This window comes from Vulpes lagopus, chromosome 15 (genome assembly GCF_018345385.1).
Source record: "Vulpes lagopus strain Blue_001 chromosome 15, ASM1834538v1, whole genome shotgun sequence".
In the NCBI taxonomy this organism is placed as follows: Eukaryota; Metazoa; Chordata; class Mammalia; order Carnivora; family Canidae; genus Vulpes; species Vulpes lagopus.
The window spans coordinates 49016407-49036792 of NC_054838.1; the positions used below are offsets into that span (position 1 = coordinate 49016407).

Below are 20386 nucleotides of genomic sequence, written 5' to 3' on the forward strand. Positions count from 1 at the left end.
ATTAGAAGTTTGCGTAATTCACAAATTAAGAATTTAAAACAAATGAATGATTTTAATTCTCTCTCCAAAGGTATTTTTACTGGTAAATACTGAGAAGGGTAGCAAAATGTTAAGAGAAGCAGTAGCATTAAATGCAGATGCAGAGGAGGTAATCATTGGATTATATAAATTATCAATTTGTTGAAGCTCCCCACCCCCACATAAAGCCACATTGACTAGGGATAAGACATGGGGAAAAATAAAGTCCTGAAGCCACAATTGATTCAGTTCAAGATATACAGTGTTTCTGATATTTGACTTGGGGAGAACAGGGAAGGTACGTTTTCTTCTTTTTTTTTAACTTCTAAAAAATTTTGTTTAAATTAAATTAATTAACATATATAATGTATTATTGGTTTCAGAGGTAGAGTTCAGTGATTCATTGGTCTTGTATAACACCCAGTGCTCATCACATCATTTGCCCTCCTTCATGCCCATCACCCAGTTACCTCATCCCCCCAATCCCCTCCTCTCTAGGAACCCTCACTTTGTTTCCTATAATTAGGAGTCATTTATGGTTTGTCTCCTTCTCTGATTTCATCTTGTTTTATTTTTTCCTTCCTTCCCCTATGATCCTGTGTTTTGTTTCTTAAATTCCACATATGAGTGAGACCATATGATAACTGTCCTTTTCTGATTGACTTATTTTACCCAGCATAGTATCCTCTAGTTCTATCCACGTCATTGCAAATGGCAAGATCCCATTTTCTTTCTGATGGCTGAGTAGTATTCCATTGTATATATATCATATCTTCTTTATCCATTCATCTGTCAGTGGACATCTGGGCTCTTTCCATAGTTTGACTCTTGTGGACATTGCTGCTATGAACATTGGGGTGCAGGTGCCCCTTCAAATCACATTTGTGTCTTTGGGGTAAATACCCAGTAGTGCAATTGCTGGGTCATAGGGTAGCTCAATTTCCAACTTTTTGAGGAACCTCCACACTGTTTTCCAGAGTGGATATACCAGCTTGCATTCCCACCAACAGTGTAACAGGTTCCCCTTTCTCCACATCCTTGTCAACATCTGTCATTTCCTGCCTTGTTCATTTTAGCCATTCTGGCTTGTGGTTTGATTTGTATTTCCCTGATGCTGAGTGATTTGTAGCATTTTCTTCATGTGTCTGCTGGCCATATGTATGTCTTGTTTGGTGAATTTTCTGTTCATGTCTTCTGTTCATGACAGTGCAATAACCCACTTCTTGACTGGATTATTTGGTTTTTGGATGTTGTGTTTGTGAAGTTCTTTATAGATTTTGGATACGAGCCCTTTATCTGATATGTCATGTGCAAATATCTTCTCCCATTCTGTAGGCTGTCTTTGGTTCTGTTGACAGTTTCCTTCACTGTGCAGAAATTTTTTATCTTGATGAAGTCCCAACAATTCATTTTTGCCTTTTTTTCCCCCTTGCCTTTGGAGATGTGTCTAGCAAGAAGTTGCATGGCTGAGGTCACAGAGGTTGATGCCTGTGTACTCCTTTAGGATTTTGATGGATTCATGTCTCACATTTAGATCTTTCCACCATTTTGAGTTTATCTGGTATAAGAGAATGGTCCAGTTTCATTCTAATGCACGTAGTTGTCCAGTTTTCCCAACACCATTTGTTGAAGAGACGTCCTTTTTCCAGTGGATATTCTTTCCTGTTTGTTGAGTGTTAGTTGACCATAGAGTTGAGGGCCCATTTCTAGGTTCTCTATTCTGTTCCATTGATCTACGTATCTGTTTTTGTGCCAGTACCATACTGTCTTGATGATTACAGCTTTGTAAGAGAACTTAAAGTCAGGCCTTGTGATGCCCCAGCTTTGGTTTTCTTTTTCAACATTCCTCTGTCTATTCAGGGTCTTTTTGATTCCATACAAGTTTTAGGGTTATTTGTTCCAACTTTGTGAAATAGGTTGATGGTAGTTTGATAGGGATTGCATGGAATGTGTAGATTGCTCTGTGTAGCATAGACATTTTTAACAGTATTTATTCTTCCAATCCAAGAGCATGGAACATTTTAACATTTCTTTGTGTCGTCTTCAATTTCTTTCATGAGTATTCTGTAGTTTTCTGAGTACAGATCCTTTACCTTGGTTAGGTTTATTCCTAGGTATTTTATGGTTTTTGGTGTTATTGTAAATGGCATTGACTCTTTAATTTCTCTTTCTTCTGTCTCATTGTTAATGTATAGAAATGCATCTGATTTCTGTGCATTGATTTTATCTCCTGCCACTTTACTGAATGCCTGTATGAGTTCTAGGAGAAGGTATATTTTTATCGGCATGAGGACATTAATGTGTTACAGGAAAATCATTGGCCATCTCCTGCAATGTTAACAAACTTGGATACATCACTGGATGCTATTGGCAGTACCATAGACATATACAAGTTCAGTAGATCCCAGGATTTCCTGAGAATTCCAAAGGCAGAACTGTCTGGAGTAACCTACCAGTAATTTTGGAGAATGTTTTTACCCAGTGAAATTCAGGAGTGATTATTTAACCCCTTGAAAAACTGAGGTTGCAGCATTTCTTACATTACCTGTGTTCTTATAGGTAGATTAAACTTCAGTATCTGACTAAAGGTCATGCAGCCATATATTCCCAAAAAAAAGTGTTTTCCTAAATGCATTTTTTCTGGTCAAAATCAAAAGAAAAGTGTTTGTTATGATGAATGTATGAATGTATGTGTAGGATGTTTGGAGTATTTAAGTAGCTTGTAAGATGTCAGTTCTACTTTGACTTTCACATAACTACTTTTTTATAGCCGAAAAGTAGTTTGACCTAATTTTTTTGCTGTTTTTTTTTTTAGCCACCTTTATTTTAGAATTATATATGTTCAAGTAGTAATTAGGATGATAATATGTAGATACAGGTGTTGAGGAGGCAATATGTTATGGTTATATCTGGTATTTAAAGAGATTTTCCACAATGCTTGAATGCTTTAAAATATTCTTAGCATAACCTCCTGTTAAGAGATTGCTGCGAAAGAGGGAATAAAGCAAAAGTAGTTTAAAAGCAACAAAAACCCAAGATAAATAACTTCCATTTCTTGTTCAAATAACTCAATATTCAGAGAATTTCATTTTGTACAACCTAGAGATGATATTATTAGATCACAGTGGATTATACGAAATTTTGCAATGTACCCCTCTCTTTCACTATCTTAACTAGATTCTATGAAAATGGCCAATTCCTTCTTGAATGAATGCTTTTCTCCTTCCATGAGTGTAGATGGCTTTATTAAAAAATAACAAACTTTAATTTGAGTTCATTGGAATAGTTATAAATTCTAGAAGCAGAGAGGATTCTTTGCCATTTGCCCTAATAAACACTGTTCCATTTAAGAAGTCTTGACATTCAGTATATGCTGATGAGATTTCACTCTTATACTAGACCTCCAGTAGCAACTTCCAATCTTATTAAAAAAAATATATATATAGCTATGTATATATATATACACACATACACCTTTTAATTGGCTTACATGAAAGAATGAATTTAAGAGGGAGCAAGTAGAACTTTATACTAATCAACTTAAAACCATTATATATATAATATAAAATTTAATTTTTGTAAATAAGCATATTATCATCCTTTTTAAAAAGGATTTTATTTGAGAGGAGAGAGAAAGAGAGCACAAGCAAGGAGAGTGGTAGAGGAGAGAAAGAAGCAGGCTCTCTGCTGAGCAGGGAGACCAATGAGGGGCTCAATCCCAGCACCCCAGGGCCATGACCTGAGCTGAAAGCAGATGCTTAACTGACTGAGCCATCCAGGTGCCCAGCATATTATCATCCTTAAACAAAGGGAAACAAAACTGAAGAGTTTGAATAACTTGACCAAGATTACACAGTTGTCAGGGTTATAAACCAAGAATGAAATACCAACCAGTTCACTCTCCTGAAGAGGGAGAAATAAGGGAGGATTCCTAAAGCATCATTCTCCAAAAACCTAAATTTCTTTACCTAGCATGTTTCAGTAAGAAAAGTATCATTACTGGTAAAAGTAAAGAAAATATGAAAGTAATATTAAATTTAAGTGAGTGTTGGATCTAACTAGGTGATGTCCAGTGGGGTGGAGTTCATAATGAGACACTGGCTTAATAAGTACAATAAACAACATTCAATATTGAAATAGTAAGTGACATTCAAGTTGAAATTAAATGTATTACAGTGGTATTCAGCTAAACTTACATAGCACTTTTTTCTTTTTAGCTGAAGACTTGGTTTTTCAAGAGTAATTTGCTTACATGCTTACATTAAAGGATATAAAGTAAAAAGGTTTTGGTCTTTGACTTTGTATTGCTTATTATATGAAGGTCTTGTTCATATATCCATACTTTATGTGAGTTTAGCTTTTGAGTTCTAGTTTAGAAGAGCTTGGGCTTTTTGACCCAAGAGAAGGACTGCCTATTGTGTAGCTATGAAGAGGAACTTGACCAGGATGGAGGACTGAGCCTTAGGCTAGCTCTGGACCAGTAACCAGAACTTCATCCTGAGAAGCTGTTTGGGAGAAGGGAACAGGACAGAAGTTGGAAGAAGGCAGATCATTTGCCTGTAATCCCAAGTGATCTAATTTTCCCAGTTCCAAACACTAATGGGAAAATAATCCATTTTTATCTCAGACTGCTTATAGGTATCTTCTGAATTAACTGTGTTCAGTCTGCTCATGAAATATCTTTATGGTCTTTCCACTGTGTATGGATTGACTCTGTAGGTATCTCGACAGAAAATTATTTTTGCAATGAGCTATATCATCTAGGTTTTATTTCTGTAAATAGCATCGTCTGTTGTAGCCTTCTCAAGCAGTTGCTTTAGCTAGTACCACAGAATATTATTAAAAAATTTTTTTCAAAACTTTGAGTCTTTTAGTACTTTGAAAGTTTGTGGTAGAAAATTGCAGTCTTCTATCCTGGTATTATTGAGTAGGTTGAGGATAATGGAACACTATAATCACAGATTAGTGGTGGGCTGTGATGGGTATCAACAAAGCCGGATTTTAACAAAAACCTGTAAAGGGGAAAATAAGTAAAAGTCAAAGAATTACCTTTTAGATTTGTTTTATTCCATTGCTGTTCATTTCTTTTGACACACGAGTTGTAAGGTTTTCAACAGTGAAGCCTCAAAAACGAATTAAAAAAAAAGATTTAGTTAGTTATTTGAGAGAGAGGGAAAACATGCACCCATGCAAGCAGGGAAAGAGGCAGAAGGAGAGAGAAGCAGACTTCCCATTCAGCGCAGAGCCTGATGTGGGGCTTGATCCCAGCATCCTGAGATCATGACCCCTGTTGAAATCAAGAGTCTGATGCTTAACCAACTGAGACACCCAGGTGCCCCCAAAATAAGAATTGTTAATAGAAATAGGATAGCACTTGAAAATCTGTGGTCTGTAGAAAATTATAATTTGTGTGTAGTTAGACACACACACACACACAACGCAAATGTGTTTGGAGAATTGTTCATCTAATCACATAAGAACTTTCTTTTTGTGGGTGATTTATGAGCACTTCCTGGTGGCTACATATTAGAACCACTTGAAACAGCAAAAGAAAAGGTAAGTAAAAACTTAATTGCCTGGCTTTATATAAGTAACACACTGCACCCACAGTTCAAGTGTGTTTAATCAGTAAATGCAGTATCATAAAGTATTATCCAATATCAGATTTGCTTCTCTGCTACAGAAAATAAGTGAAATAGCAGATAATTTGATTTTTTAAGTGGACCAATATCTATAAAAATAAATTACTTTTATCCAAAGTTTAGAATTATAAATGGTTAAGAATTGTAAGATATTTAAATTGTAAGATAATGTAAAATCTTAAAAAGGTCTTACTTCAATAAATAAAATACAATCAACCTACTAAGACCTTTTTAAGATTTTATATTATCAATATCTAGGGAGAATATTAAAATTGGTTTTGTATTTTTCCTAAAGCCTCTTAGTAAGTTCATGCACAGTAACACATTCCACAAATATTATGGGATCTTGAATCTCCTGAACTCTGTGACTTCACACTGCCCCCCCCCCCCCCCCCCCCCAGCCTGGAATTACCTTCTGGAAGACGTTTCATCAAGACTCTTGATGAAAAATCTGGGGAGAAAGAGTTGAAGTGAGCCAGAATTTCATTTATCTAGATGTTTTTTTTAGACCTTATGAAAGTGAAGTCACCAGAATTGTATCCTGATTCACATTTTTAATTATAGTTTTCTACACTTTTATATCTCATTTTCCTTTATTATGCAGTAGCAAAAATAGCTGTTGTAAACCTACCAAAAACTTGGTAGGTACCAGCAACTTCTTTAATATGTACTTGGATGATTTCAGAATTGAAGAATTTTGTCCATGTGATTGACCAGTTTGTGCGGATGAAAGGCATGCTGGGTGCCTGGGTGATGTACAAAGATAAGGGTCAGAAGAAGCCAAATTGGGTTGTAAATCCACTTTGTGTCCTTTGGAAAATGATGTTGGCATTTCCATTTTGATGTCTTGAGTTTAGAATCAGCTGTGGTGAACAGCGGTTCATTGTACACCAAAAAAACATAGTATTTCAAATATAAAACCACACATATGTTATACTGGCTTAAGAAAAAAATGGGTTCTTGGCTATCTACTATAGATTAGTGTTGTTTTGTTAAATTAATTTCAATTCAGTTCCTACCTTTGAATAACTACACTTTAATTCATGGGAAATTCTAAGACTGAACACATAGTAGACATTGTAAATTCTGTGAAGAAGGAACCATTTTTCGAAAGGCTGCCATATCTCAAACCTATGCTTGTTTTTCAAAAATATGTATATTTCTCCTTTCATTTTTATAAAAACCTTGAGAGGTATGGGAGTGATGACACTGAGACTTAGCCGTTTTGATGCTGAAGTTAAAATGGAACTGGGTCTAGTTTTAATATTCATGTGCTTAAAACATTACAGATGATTTTTAGATTTTGAACTTCATTACTCATATAAAATCAGTTTTAATCTTGATTTTTAATAAATATCATGTCTTCTATATCTCCTATATTTCTCCTTTTTTTTTTGTTTTTGGATTTGCTCATTTTCTTTTTCTTTCTCCTACCCATTCTATTAATGTGAAACTGAAAGAATAAATAAATTTCAGACGTACTAAACAGAAAAAATGAGAAAAGGGAGAAAAACATCTATAGTTTTTTTTTTTTTTTTTTTTTTTTTTTTTTTTTTATGATAGTCACAGAGAGAGAGAGAGAGAGGCAGAGACACAGGCAGAGGGAGAAGCAGGCTCCATGCACTGGGAGCCTGACGTGGGATTCGATCCCGGGTCTCCAGGATCGCGCCCTGGGCCAAAGGCAGGCGCCAAACCGCTGCGCCACCCAGGGATCCCAGGAGAAAAACATCTAATAGAAACAACAATAGATACGATTTGTTGAGTGTTTACTATGTGGAAAGTACTATGTTAAATTCATCATAAAATCAAGAACATATATATATATATATCTTTTTTCTGCACTGCACGCTTTTCCTACATATCAGACTTAGTCCTACCCCCTTGCCTTTATTTATGGTGTTCCTTGTTTCTAGAATATTTTTGTCTCTTCAGTGTATCCAGTTCACATTCACCCTCCAAATACTTCCTTGAGGGATCCCTGGGTGGCACAGAGGTTTAGCGCCTGCCTTTGGCCCAGGGCGTGATCCTGGATCGAGTCCCATGTCAGGCTCCCTTACATGGAGCCTCCTTCTCCCTCTGCCTATGTCTCTGCCTCTCTCTCTCTCTCTCTCTGTGACTATCATAAATAAATAAAAAAATTAAAAAAAAAAACAAATACTTCCTTGACTCATTTAGTTCTCAAGGATCTTTACTGTTGCTAAAATTCTGATGTATTTATTTATGAGCAGTTCTCAATATCATGTAAAACTAATTGATTTTGTCTTTCAGTTTTTCGAAAAATTTTAGCAGTGTTTTAAGAGCATCAAATATTTGTTGAATGAATAAAATTTTCCTCTCTTCTCAAGTAGACATTATATTTCTGGAAGGTTTAGTTCATGTCTTAGTTTTTTCCTTTTCTCATAGATTTCCACAATGTGCTTGACATATACATAAATACCTAGTGATTGATTGGACATGGGAGAGTCCAGGCTGTCTTTCTTTCAGGACTTTTATGGGAAAATACCTTCTCATAATGTGCATATAGATACACTTTAACTGAAGGGTAATACTGTAGATTCAGATACAGAAATGTATCGGTAGGTAAATACAGAATGAGATGATCTATGTCAGTTTGGAGATATTAAAAGGTATAAATTTTGAGCGCTTAACTATATGTAAGGCACTGAACTAAGTGTTTTGCATTCATTATCTTAGTCCTTAGAACAAGTTAAGTTGGGGGGCAGTGGTACAGCTGGCACTCAGAATGATTAAACAGCAGCTTGTAGCAAAAGGCTCCAGTTTAAACCCAGGTATTCTTGGTTTTAAATATATGTACTTGTGTTGTATATTGCATATCATCTTAGCGTCATTGTTGGAGTTTTCCACTTGAGAAATATCTTCCTTTTTTTTTAAATTTTTTTAATTTTTATTTATTTATGATAGGCACACAGTAAGAGAGAGAGGCAGAGACATAGGCAGAGGGAGAAGCAGGCTCCATGCACCAGGAGCCCGACGTGGAATTCAATCCCGGGTCTCCAGGATCGCGCCCTGGGCCAAAGGCAGGCGCTAAACCACTGCGCCACCCAGGGATCCCTATCTTCCTTTTTAAATTCACTAAATTTAAATATATTAGATTGTGCTTATTTCCAGCATAACATAAACATTCAATAAATGTTAGCCTTTATTGTTACCATTTTTCCAAATTACACATAAGTGTTCATGACACTGTCTTCCTCCTTGGGTAAACTTAAGTGTAAAGGCAGAATCAGGTATTTATTACCTCTGTAAAATCTGGATGTGAGTGTGTTTATGTATTTGGAATTTTATGAGAGCAAAGATTTAGTGTGTGAGAATTAAAAGTGAACTACTTTGCTACTTTCCAGTCATCTCTGTCTAGAAAGATGCCTACATAGTACATCAGGAGAGATGCCTGTCTGAGCTCACAAAGGGAATCAGTGATGGATGTCAGAGGTATCTAAAGTTGGTTGTTGATGTCTTAGAAGAGATTTTGAGTATTGATCTACTTTATATGTCTTTATACAAAGATTTTAAGTTTTCTTTCCAAGATCCGTCATATTTTTCTGGGAATTAGAGAATGATAATCGTGGAAGGCACTAACACTCTAGTTTTCAATTTTGGGTTTACTATCTTTGTACACTTACATATGGAATTTGAGAAATAAAACTTAACTAGCCATTAGAAACGACAAATACCCACCATTTGCTTCAACGTGGATGGAACTGGAAGGTATTATGCTGAGTGAAGTAAGTCAATCGGAGAAGGACAAACATTATATGTTCTCATTAATTTGGGGAATATAAATAATAGTGAAATGGAATAGAAGGGACGGGAGAAGAAATGGGTAGGAAATATCAGAAAGGGAGACAGAACATAAAGACTCCTAACTCTGGGAAACGAACTAGGGGTGGTGGAAGGGGAGGAGGGTGGGGGTGGGGGTGAATGGGTGACGGGCACTGAGGGGGACACTTGACGGGATGAGCACTGGGTGTTATTCTGTATGTTGGCAAATTGAACACCAATAAAAAATTTATTATTAAAAAAAACTTAACTAGAGAACAATAAGTTCAGTGAAACTAAGTGAAAGTAAAACATTTTCATTGAAATTTTAGAATTTTGATATAATTTTAGACTTATGGCAAAGTCAGAAGATGATATAAGAAACTCGTATATTCTTTAACCTATTATAAAGTAGTTATATATTTTAAAAATAGAGTTTTCTCTTCATCTTAGCATTTGCTAATTATATAATGGATCATATTATCACAGGAGTAAATTATAAATTTTGTTTGTTAACTATAAATATCCATTCATCTTTATTGAGATATCATGGACATATAATACTGTGTTAAGTTTAAAGTGTGTGGGTTGACTTGATACACGTATGTATTTTCAAATGATTACCATCATGGCCTTAGCTAACACTTCCATCCTGTCACATAATTACTATTTTTTTGTGTGAGAATATTAAGAGTCTGTGTTTAATTTGAATGCTTTCTAAAGGTTTCTTCTGTTGAAGATTACCTCCCACCATATTGTTTTTCTTAGAAATGTCTGTTTCTTGCATTTAGTCTCTGGCTCCCACACCGAAAACTCCTTCTTCACAATATTCTTACAGATCCAGAGAAAAATATTTATCTGTTTTAAAGTGTAAGTAAATCCCAGTTTGGAGTTTGGAGCTAATATGCTGTTCACTGAAATGAAATCAGGTACTATTTTAGTAGGTTTGGAAATACATGAACATTCAGGCAAATTCCAAGTGTAAGAAATCTAATTAAATAGAAAAAATGAGCCTTATTGTATTTTGCAGCTGTAGAGTAACATTCTAGTGGCAAATAGAAGACCTTTATATGGGATCCCTGGGTGGCGCAGCGGTTTGGCGCCTGCCTTTGGCCCGGCGTGTGATCTTGGAGACCTGGGATCAAATCCCACGTCGGGCTCCCGGTGCATGGAGCCTGCTTCTCCCTCTGCCTGTGTCTCTGCCTCTCTCTCTCTCTCTCTCTCTGTGTGACTATCATAAATAAATTAATTAATTAATTTTAAAAAATTATTAAAAAAGAAGAAGAAGACCTTTATATCGTTCAATTTTAAACCGATGCTTAAACTGACTGCATTAAACCAATATAATTAAAGGTATTTGTAAATTTAATATCTGTGCTATGTCTTAGTTGAGCCTTAGAATATGAAAGTAAATATTCAGATGAGGATCTCAACATATGTATTTGTTTTTAATTATTCACATTATTGTTGGGAATAAGTGAAATAATTTGTGAAAACAACTTTGCAACGTAGAAAATACTATACAACATATAAGATATTTTTATTTCATTTATAGAAGCTATCAAGAGAGCAAAAACTAAAAAAAAAAAAAAGAGAGCAAAAACTGTTTAAGTAAGTTGAATAAAGGAGCTGTTTTTTTTAATATTGCATGAAATTATACAGAAGTTAATGTATTTGCATTTTTAATTTCAGATTCAAAACGCAAATGATGTATTAATTGCTCCACTTGAGAAATTTCGCAAAGAACAGATAGGTGCAGCAAAAGTAAGTGTTACATTTTATTATTCTGATATTCTTCTGATAATTAAAGATGACATACTTTCAGATGTTACATTTTTGAAATTAGAGTGACCTTTTAAAAATTTTTTTACATCATTCTTAACTTTTGTACAAAGCCTGTTATAAAGACTGGAATTCTTTTATAAACACAAAGGATATTCTTCTACTGCATAGAGAAAGTCAGCATTTATAAGTGAGTTCCTTCCATACCAACAGTTGTAGGAATTTAACTATTTTAAACAGAATGAAATTAAGGTAAAATTGAGGAGCTTTGTTCCTAACCATATAAAATAAAAATTAGGTATAGGGTATACTTAAAACTCAGGCAGTAATTTTAAAAGAACTTTTATTATTTTTTGTAGTTTTTCATTATTCATAAAAATGTGTTTGTGAGGGGCACCTGGGTGGTGCTGTTGGTTAAGCATTCCACTCTTGGTTTCAGCTCAGGTTGTGATTTCAGAGTCCTGAGATCAAACTGTGGATTGGGCTCCGTGTTCAGCATGGAGTCTGTTTGGGAATCTCTCTCCCTCTCCCTTTGCGCCTCCCACTCATGCTCCCTCTCTTTCAAATAAATAAATAAATCTTTAAAAAAAAATGTGTTCGCGAAAAAACTTTTGACATGTTTCTCAAGCCTTTGCATTAATGCTGAATTGATTACAGACCAGTTAAAATTTCCCTGAGCCTAACAATTTCTGAAATTTACTTGCATCTTCTCTCTTGGGTCTATACTTTACCTGCTCAACATTATATAAGGACATAAAATTTAGGGTTTCCAAAACAGAAATCACCATCTCCCATCCTTCCTCCATCATTTTTTGGTTTTGGTTTTCCATTTAGTCCATGACATACCCCTTCCCCATTGGAGCAATGTTGTCTGTTCTACTGCACAATTATTTTTTCTCCTTTCCTCCTTCCCTTCCCCTGAAATAATGAAATAGCTTACTAGTTAGTTTCCACACCTCATCCTAATTTGTTAACATATTTTTGCTGTCTTCATCATTCTTCAGTGATGAAATTTTCAGCGGTTCTCCTTGAGAGACAGTTTAATTCTAGTAATGAAAGCTTTCCACAGTGTGCCCATTTGCTGTATTTCAATATCTCTCCCTCCTCAGGCACAATTGTCTACCAATCTCTATATACCCTGACTGTGTCTGTGGCTTTGCCCAAATTTGTCTCTCCCTAGAATATTTTTTACCCTTTGCTTTGTTGAAGTCCTATTAACCCTCCATGGCTTCATTCATATCCCAGCATCAGAAAGAAGCTTTCTTTATATGGGCTTTTCCTCATCTTATGTGTTCCCCTTCCAGAATTGATTATCTTTCTTACAGAATCAAGTAATTTTTTTTGCTTATTTCCTATAAAAAGCTACCACAGTCTGTCTTGAATTAGTTTTATGTACATATCTCTACAAATTATAAGCTATTACCAAGTTAGAGAGTAAACCAGAACCATTTTTATGTTAATTATTTAAGCAAACATTTATCAATATCATAGTTGGCCCACTTTTGGTAACCATAGTGTTCGATAAGATAAAGGGATACAATTGTAAACAAGACAGACTTGCCTGCTGCCATTGTGTCCCTTATTATCTTTTGTGGAAAGCAGACACCAGAGTAATTACAAATGCACTGAGGATTGTGATGCACGAGTAAAGAGTGCTTTGTGAGAGTATAATTAATAAAATTGACTTTGTCCAGAGACCCAGGAAATGCATTCTGGAAGAAGTATTGGTTAAACAGAGAACTAAATGATAAATGGCTAGAAATGGGACTTTAAGGGCAGGAAGGGAAGAACTTTTCGTATTCCCAAAGAGGGAACAGAGGGGTATGAATAAAGGCCATAAAGGAGGAAAGAGCCTAGCATTTTAGAAGTAGAAGGTCCACGATGTTAGGAGTAAAGAGGATGATAGAGACAGAGGGCATGTACACAGTTTTATTAATGGTCCATAGTATTTTGCTTCTTATTCTAAGGGTACTGACAATCCAAAGAAAAGTCGTAGCTGGAGGAGTGATAATTGCATTTTATTTTATTTTGTTTTGTTTTTTATATTTGCATTTTAAAAGTTGCAGGCCATGCAAGAATCCCAGGGGATAAGACTACTGTGGGAAAACCAGTTTGAGCAGTTTGAGGGCTACTGGATAATGACTTTAGATTCAGAAAGTGATAGTGGCTATGGAAACAAAGTGATATATTTTAGAGGTAAAATGGGAAAGGTAGGAAATGGGTTATGTACTGTGAAGTGAGGGACAGAACAATTCAAGGATTACTCTTAGGATTCTAGGTTGGGTAACTGGGTGAGTTTCGGAGCCACTTACTGAGATACACAACTTTACAGTTAAAGTTTGGCTTTTAGACATGATGGATTTGAGGTTCCTCTAAGACATCCAAGTGGAGATACTGAGTTGGCATGTGTATCAGATCTGAATTAGAAATACACATTTGGGAGTTATTGTACTCTAGGTGATAATTAAAATCATGGGGTAAGATTAGATTCTTTCTGGGAAAGAATAGAATGAGACGAGGACCGAGGTCTAAATAATCTGAGAACTTAACATTTGATGTTTTGGGAGAGAAAAATAGGACAAGTAAAGAGGTTGAGAAGGGCAGAAGAAGGAAGAAAATAAGAATGTTTAGTGTGCTCAGAGCAAGGATGGGTTTGTTTCAAGGATAATAGTAGCTAATCCTCATTGACATGGATATTGTAGGGATTTTCACTGAACTACTACATCTATGAATTAACTAAGTTCTCACAGGCAACACGTGAGGTGACTGTAGGTGTTTACCTGCTCTTAACAGTGATTCACCTCATTGTATTGATGAGGTGACCTCAACAGATCACAGAGCTAGGAAGTCAAACTATGTATCTGAAATTAAGCCATTCCACGTTAGAGCCTTAATTTATAATGTTTCACTTCAGTGATATTTTTGTAAAATTAAAGAGCTTTGCAGGGCGCCTGGGTGGCTCAGTTGGTTAAGCGTCCAACTCTTGGCTGCAGCTCATGTCATTTTCTCAAGGTCCTGGGATTGACCTCTGCCTGGGGGCCCCACGCTCAGTTGGAAGTCAGCTTCAGGATTCTTTTTCCATCTGCCGCTCCTCCTGCTCCCTGCTTATGCTCTCTCTTTCTCTTTCTCTCTCAAATAAATAAAAATCTTTTAAAAAAATCAAAGAGCTCTGTGAAAAATTCTTTAGTACAGAATATTGCAAATTTCTGGTCCAACTAAAATATAATAGATTTCAGTTGCGTATGAATTATTCTTTCTTAAAGATTTAAATTAGCTATAGTTAAATAACATGAATAATTGCACCCATTTTATTTTGTTATTTTTTATTTTTATTTAATTATTATTATTTTATTTTTTAAATATCTCAGTTGCTGGGCCTGTCAGCTGAGAGCACACACAGTATACTGTTATGCTTTTGCCTAGTCATTAGGAGAGGTATTTTAAACTTGCTGTTAAATGAGTTCAAATGAAATATTGAACCTAAACATCATTGCACTTGCCTTTTAGTTGGGGTGATTCTGTGTACTGACGCTCTTAGTACTAAATTGTTTGTAAGCTGCTAAGTAATCCTTGTTCAGTAGTCTCTAAAAACCAGGCATTTTTTTCTGAAATATATGTAGAGGTCAGTTTTACTTTGGTATTGCAGAAATGTCATTAGAAATAAAAATAGTTGAAGGTGTTTATTTTTTCTGTTGCTTTATTCCCTGTTCTACCAATGTATATTCTTGGTAAATAGAGTTAAGTCTACAAATGACACTCTGCTGCTTTTTACAATCTGTACAGTTGAGGTTTCCAGCAAGTGTGTTTAGGCTGATGACCATGGAAGGCAGGAGTGTCAGTAGACTCTTTGATTGCAGTCAGTGATCACCTCAGCTTGGGCCCAGTGGAAAATAACTTCACCTCACAACCTATTTAACTGAAGTGGACAGTCAATGGACCACAAACATTTCTCTTGTAGTTTGCTCTATGGACATTGAGACACCTGATACTTTGCTGTGTGAGGTACAGTTGTGGGGAACGAGCACCATTGAGACCCATTAGAAAAGATTAGTGATGTGGGTTGCTGAGCTGAAGGATAGAGAAGATGGTTCCTATTTTTTGAATAGCTAAAATTATCTATATACAGTTGTAAAAGTCTATTTATTTAGAGGTTCTTAGTGTGCTGGTAGATGCAGAATGGGATTGTTTGCGGGTTTGACATATAACACGTGTCAGAGTATAGAACTGAATGTTTGGTTTCTTTAATTTGTATCCTGTTACAGGGACACCTGGGTGGCTCAGTGGTTGAGCATATGTCTTTGGCTCAGGTCATGATCCCAGTGTCCTGGGATTGACTCCCCCATTCAGGCTTCCCACAGGGAGCCTGCTTCTCCCTCTGCCTATGTCTCTGTCTCTGTGTATCTCTTATGAAGAAATTAAAAAAATAAAAATAAAAAATTTGTATCCTGTTACACTGTTGGCTTCAATTCTAGAAATGAGCAGAGCGTAGGTATCCAGAATGATTAATGCAAACTAAAATTTTCACATTAGAAATATATCCAGAGCAGCATTATAATAGAGCAAAATGGATTATAACTTGTTTTTACACTTCTTGTATAAATTGACAACTATATTTGATTGCATTCAAAATCTCTCCTTGCCCCTGGAGAGAATCCATTTTAAGTCCTATCTATACCTATTATGACAAACTAGCTAACTCTAAAATATAAGTAGAACTCTGAGTTCTTACTCAAAGACAAATACATTAGGAGAAATAATGTAAACATACATATATACCAGCCTCTTACATATTTTAAGAGAAGGAATTAACTTTCAGGAGACCAAGTACCCATTTTCCACGTATAAACAGACTGAGCAGCTAGTTATTGGTACAGTGAGGATTAGAACTTAATTCCTCAGACCAATATTTTTTTGAGTCCTCCACTACTGTTCTTTAAAATACTCATTTGTGTAATATTTTATTTTCCTTACCTTTAGCAAACAAATGATTCCATGTGAAATGTATATTGATTATAAAAATGTTTCAAGTATGCCCACTTTATGTTTCAAACTTGCCCACTTTGAATCAAGCCTAGTTAAATGTATTTTGTTTGATTTTTAATTTTCCTCAGCACACAGTAGGCACTTAATACTGACTTAGTTCAATAGAGATAAGAGACTTGAGAAATACTGCCCATAAAAGACATTTCCATTTCTATGGGAAATATCTTTTAAGACTAGTTTTCATTTTTCAGTAGACCTTAATAGAAAGTTCTATGGTTTTGATAGAAATATAAACAAGATAATATTAGTCATTTCATAATAGGACTTGATTTTCCTTATATGGTTTTCATGTTGAAGAATGTAATGGAAACTGATGATTCTTTTCTTTGTTTTCTCCATAGTAAAGTTTGGTTCTGTCTCTGAGCATTTATTATTTTTAAACCTGTCTTACACATGTAATTAATTTTAGCATATAGTGTCTAAAATCTTTGGAGAATTGTAATTAATTTGTTATAGTCTTGGATTTCTATCATGTGAAAAATAGCTTTAATCTAATTTGGTGTCTAAAATATACAAATGTCATAGGGAATCTACAAGGATTACAGATGCTTTACTTATTCCAAATTATAAAGTTTTTTCCACTTTACTGAGTAATCTAACTTAATGGGTAATAGTTTGGACTCATAATAGGGATAATCTAAAAAAATGTGATTTATCTGAGTGTAGATTTATAGATTACCTTACTTTTCCTCCAGTTATCAACAAGTTCTCCAGAGGATTGTCAGGATTGGTTTTTCATGTGCTGCTGATGGTTGCTGAGCTGAGTCTGTTTCCTAAACAGATATCCTCTGGGGCTGAATTTTCAGGGCAAATTATAAACCATTTGGTAGTTGTTTTAAAATTACTTGCAATTCTCTTGATTGTACTTTCTGTCATTAGAATCTATTATATGGAGTTTGAGAATTGTTTATTTTTGTTATTTGGTCATCTTGTTTTTTAAATGACAAAAATAATTGCCCTTCATACTAGGTAACCAAGTACTACTTTACTTGAAACTCATTTAATCCTCAAATCCAGCACATTAGTGGAAAACTGTTACACACATTTTATAAATGAATAAGCTGAGATGCAGAGAAGATAAGCAAATGGGCTGAGGTCTTATACCTAGTAAGGAGTACATTCATTTTTTAAATAGAAATGATATAAAAACTATTCAGTTCTTTAGTAGCACCATTACATATTTGGTACTCAAGAAATATAAACTAATTCTTTTATTCTTAAGGAAGGAAAATTGGCTGGTTAGCTCTTTTGGAGAGCAGGCTAGTGTCTTATAGTTTACCAGCAATTTCTACAGAGTCATATAAACTTGAGATCAAAACCTGACACATAATACTCATAAGAACTGTGAACTTGGGTAAGTTAATTACCTTTTTTGCCTTTCCCCATCTGAAAAAAAAAAAAAAAAAAGACAATCATAAGACCATCTTCATAGGATTAATGTGATAACATAATTTGACATTTCACATAAATTTCTTCACATAATTTCTTCTACATAGTAAGTGCTAAGATGTTAATTCTTCTTATAGTTATTAATTAGTATTCATGTTATATACTTTCTGTTAGTATTAAAGTACTGCAGTAAAAAGATCATTCTTCATGTACTTTAATTTGTCTTATTTTGTTTTATAGGCAGAGACAAATCAGTATTGATATGTTGACTATTAAATGCGGTTCACAAGGTTACTAAGCAAGAGGGCCTTATCTGGACATTACTTATAATTAATAACATTGTAAAATTTGTGAAGCACTATTACTTACAACAGCCCTACAAAGTAGGAAGTTAGGAAGTATCGTTTTCCATAGGACTAACCTGATATCCAGAAAGATCAAGTAGGATTGCCAACAAGCCAGAGGTACGCGTGGACTTTAGCTGGGGACTCAAGTCTAAGCTTTCTGCTATCTAATTCAGTAATTTGGGCAACATACAATATCTGCCTTTATCATGGGGATGTAAATACATTTTTTCGGTAGTTTATAGTGTGTTTTCATCATCCTTACAACATCTTGTGTGGTATTAGCTCTAATTGACCCCATTGCCACCAACTAGAAAAACAAACCAGATCACATCCTGTGGAGATGGGTGAGTCAGTAGTTGTCTCTTTACTTGACAAGTGATGCCATTTAGTGTCTGTACACGTTTCAGAAACTGTTGCAGCATCATGCATTTCAGAGCTTGCTGGTCTACTATAAAAGCTGAGCCTCCCATAATAAGAATTGTGCATAGAGACATAACCTAAAGGCTGTACAACTCAATCAATATATATTTATTACATCATTATATGTTAAATGTATATGTGTGTTTACATACATACAAAGATCATTATAACTTCATTAAGTAGCTGTCAGTATGCTCAGACAGGAGGATAAACTCTCATGTTATAATTTAAATATAATAAATTGAAGATAAGATTATCACTTTTTTCCTCCTGATTATCCTTATGTTCATTCCTAAAGACTGATACCTAGGAAACGTCTTAAGCATCCTCCCTAATTGAATTTTTACAAAAGATCCCTATCCTAATTTTTAAAAGATTGATTGTTTCATTGACTTGAGAGAGAGAGTGAGCAAGCATGGGAGGGGTGCAGAAGGAGAAGAGAGAGGAAAAGAATATCAAGTGGACTCCCTGGTGAGTGTGGAGCCCAATGCAGTGCTTGATCTCAGGACCCTGAGACCATGCCCTGAGCTGAAATCAAGAGCCAGATGCTTAAACAACTGAGCCACCCAGGTGCGTCCCCCACCCCGCCTTTACGCAAATTTTTTAGGTCAGATATATAGCTTATTAAATTTTAACACAATTTACAAGAGCCTTACATTAACAGTAATTGATGAAATGCAGTAGAGCCTCCCAATATCATTGTTAAAATTGACACTGAGAGTTCTAGGGAGTGAAACCTTGTTATTCAATAGAACTTTTTTCAACCTTCTTGGGTAAGAATCAAGCCTGTTTCTATGTAATGAAGTCTTCTCTGTAGCAAATCCAATTACTTAAATTTAACCTGGTAGATGAAAAAACTCCAAATAATAAAAATTTTCTTTTTTTAAAAGATTTATTTATTTATTCATTCATTCATTCATTCATGAGAGAGAGAGAGAGAGAGAGGCAGAGACACAAGCAGAGGGAGAAGCAGGCTCCATGCAGGGAGCCCGATGTGGGACTCGATCCTGGGTCTCCAGGTTCACGCCCTGGGCTGAAGACAGGCGCGAAACCACCGAGCCACTGGGGCTGCCCTAATAAAAGTTTTCTAGGCCTCGTGCTTTCAATAGAGACAACAGTGGGGTTGAGAAGCTCCAGTTGGAGCATCTCCCTGAGGAAATGTCCCCTGTGTACTTTACATTTTCTCCAGAAAACAAGGTGGTTTCTTGGGTTCAGTTTAGTCAGAGTTTTTATCTATAGATACATTCTTTTCCTCTACCACATCTATTGGCTGCCCTATTCCAGAAGAATTTGCTCCATGAGATTTTATGTTTCTAATTGCTAACACATTGATATTTTTACTTACACCTTTGTTATTGATCCTTGCCATTCCAGTTGTCCTTGAGGTGGTTGGGAAATTATCAGTGATTTTTTTCCCCAAATTTAAATGGTCAGAAATATTCTGAAACATTTAGGAATTTTCATACTGATTTCTGTGGAAAACAACACAATCAAATTGCAAAACATTTTATTTCACACTTGTATTTTAGAATTCAAAGCAAGTTGTCAAATACCAACAAGAGTATGTTTTAAGCATCAGGAATAGATGGGTTTGTAGTACACATCATTTTATGTTTACTGGGGACCTCTGATAAAATGACTACCCTCTGTGAGTAATACCATCCTTCGTTTAATTTTATACTATAACAGTTGCTTATTGAGAAAATACACCCAAGTGACAAAGCTTATTTTTGGGGTGATCTAGGGAAGAAGAAAGAGGAAAGATTTTTCAAATAATTTTTATAGAATACTCATTTTTGTACCTTATAATCTATACTTTAGAGTTGTTGCAAATGAATTATGTCAGCATTTGAATTTTAATGGTGTCTTATTGGGCTATTTTTATTGCCCTCACCTATATTTTATGTGTATCAAATTGGAATTAAAACTTTATAATACACATTGAAGTAATTGGAAACCTTTTAAGGA

General features: G+C 35.1%; 1 protein-coding gene across 5 annotated transcripts in view; it reads left to right on the plus strand.

The window, feature by feature from the left end:
* Window positions 1-20386, plus strand: part of ARHGAP42 (Rho GTPase activating protein 42) — a 287887-nt gene that overhangs the window by 134305 nt on the left and 133196 nt on the right. For all 5 annotated transcript variants that reach the window (XM_041730578.1, XM_041730579.1, XM_041730580.1 and 2 more), the window contains one exon: window positions 11130-11201. In XM_041730578.1, coding sequence (XP_041586512.1) covers window positions 11130-11201 — 72 coding nt within the window. The remainder of the gene's footprint in view (window positions 1-11129; window positions 11202-20386) is intronic.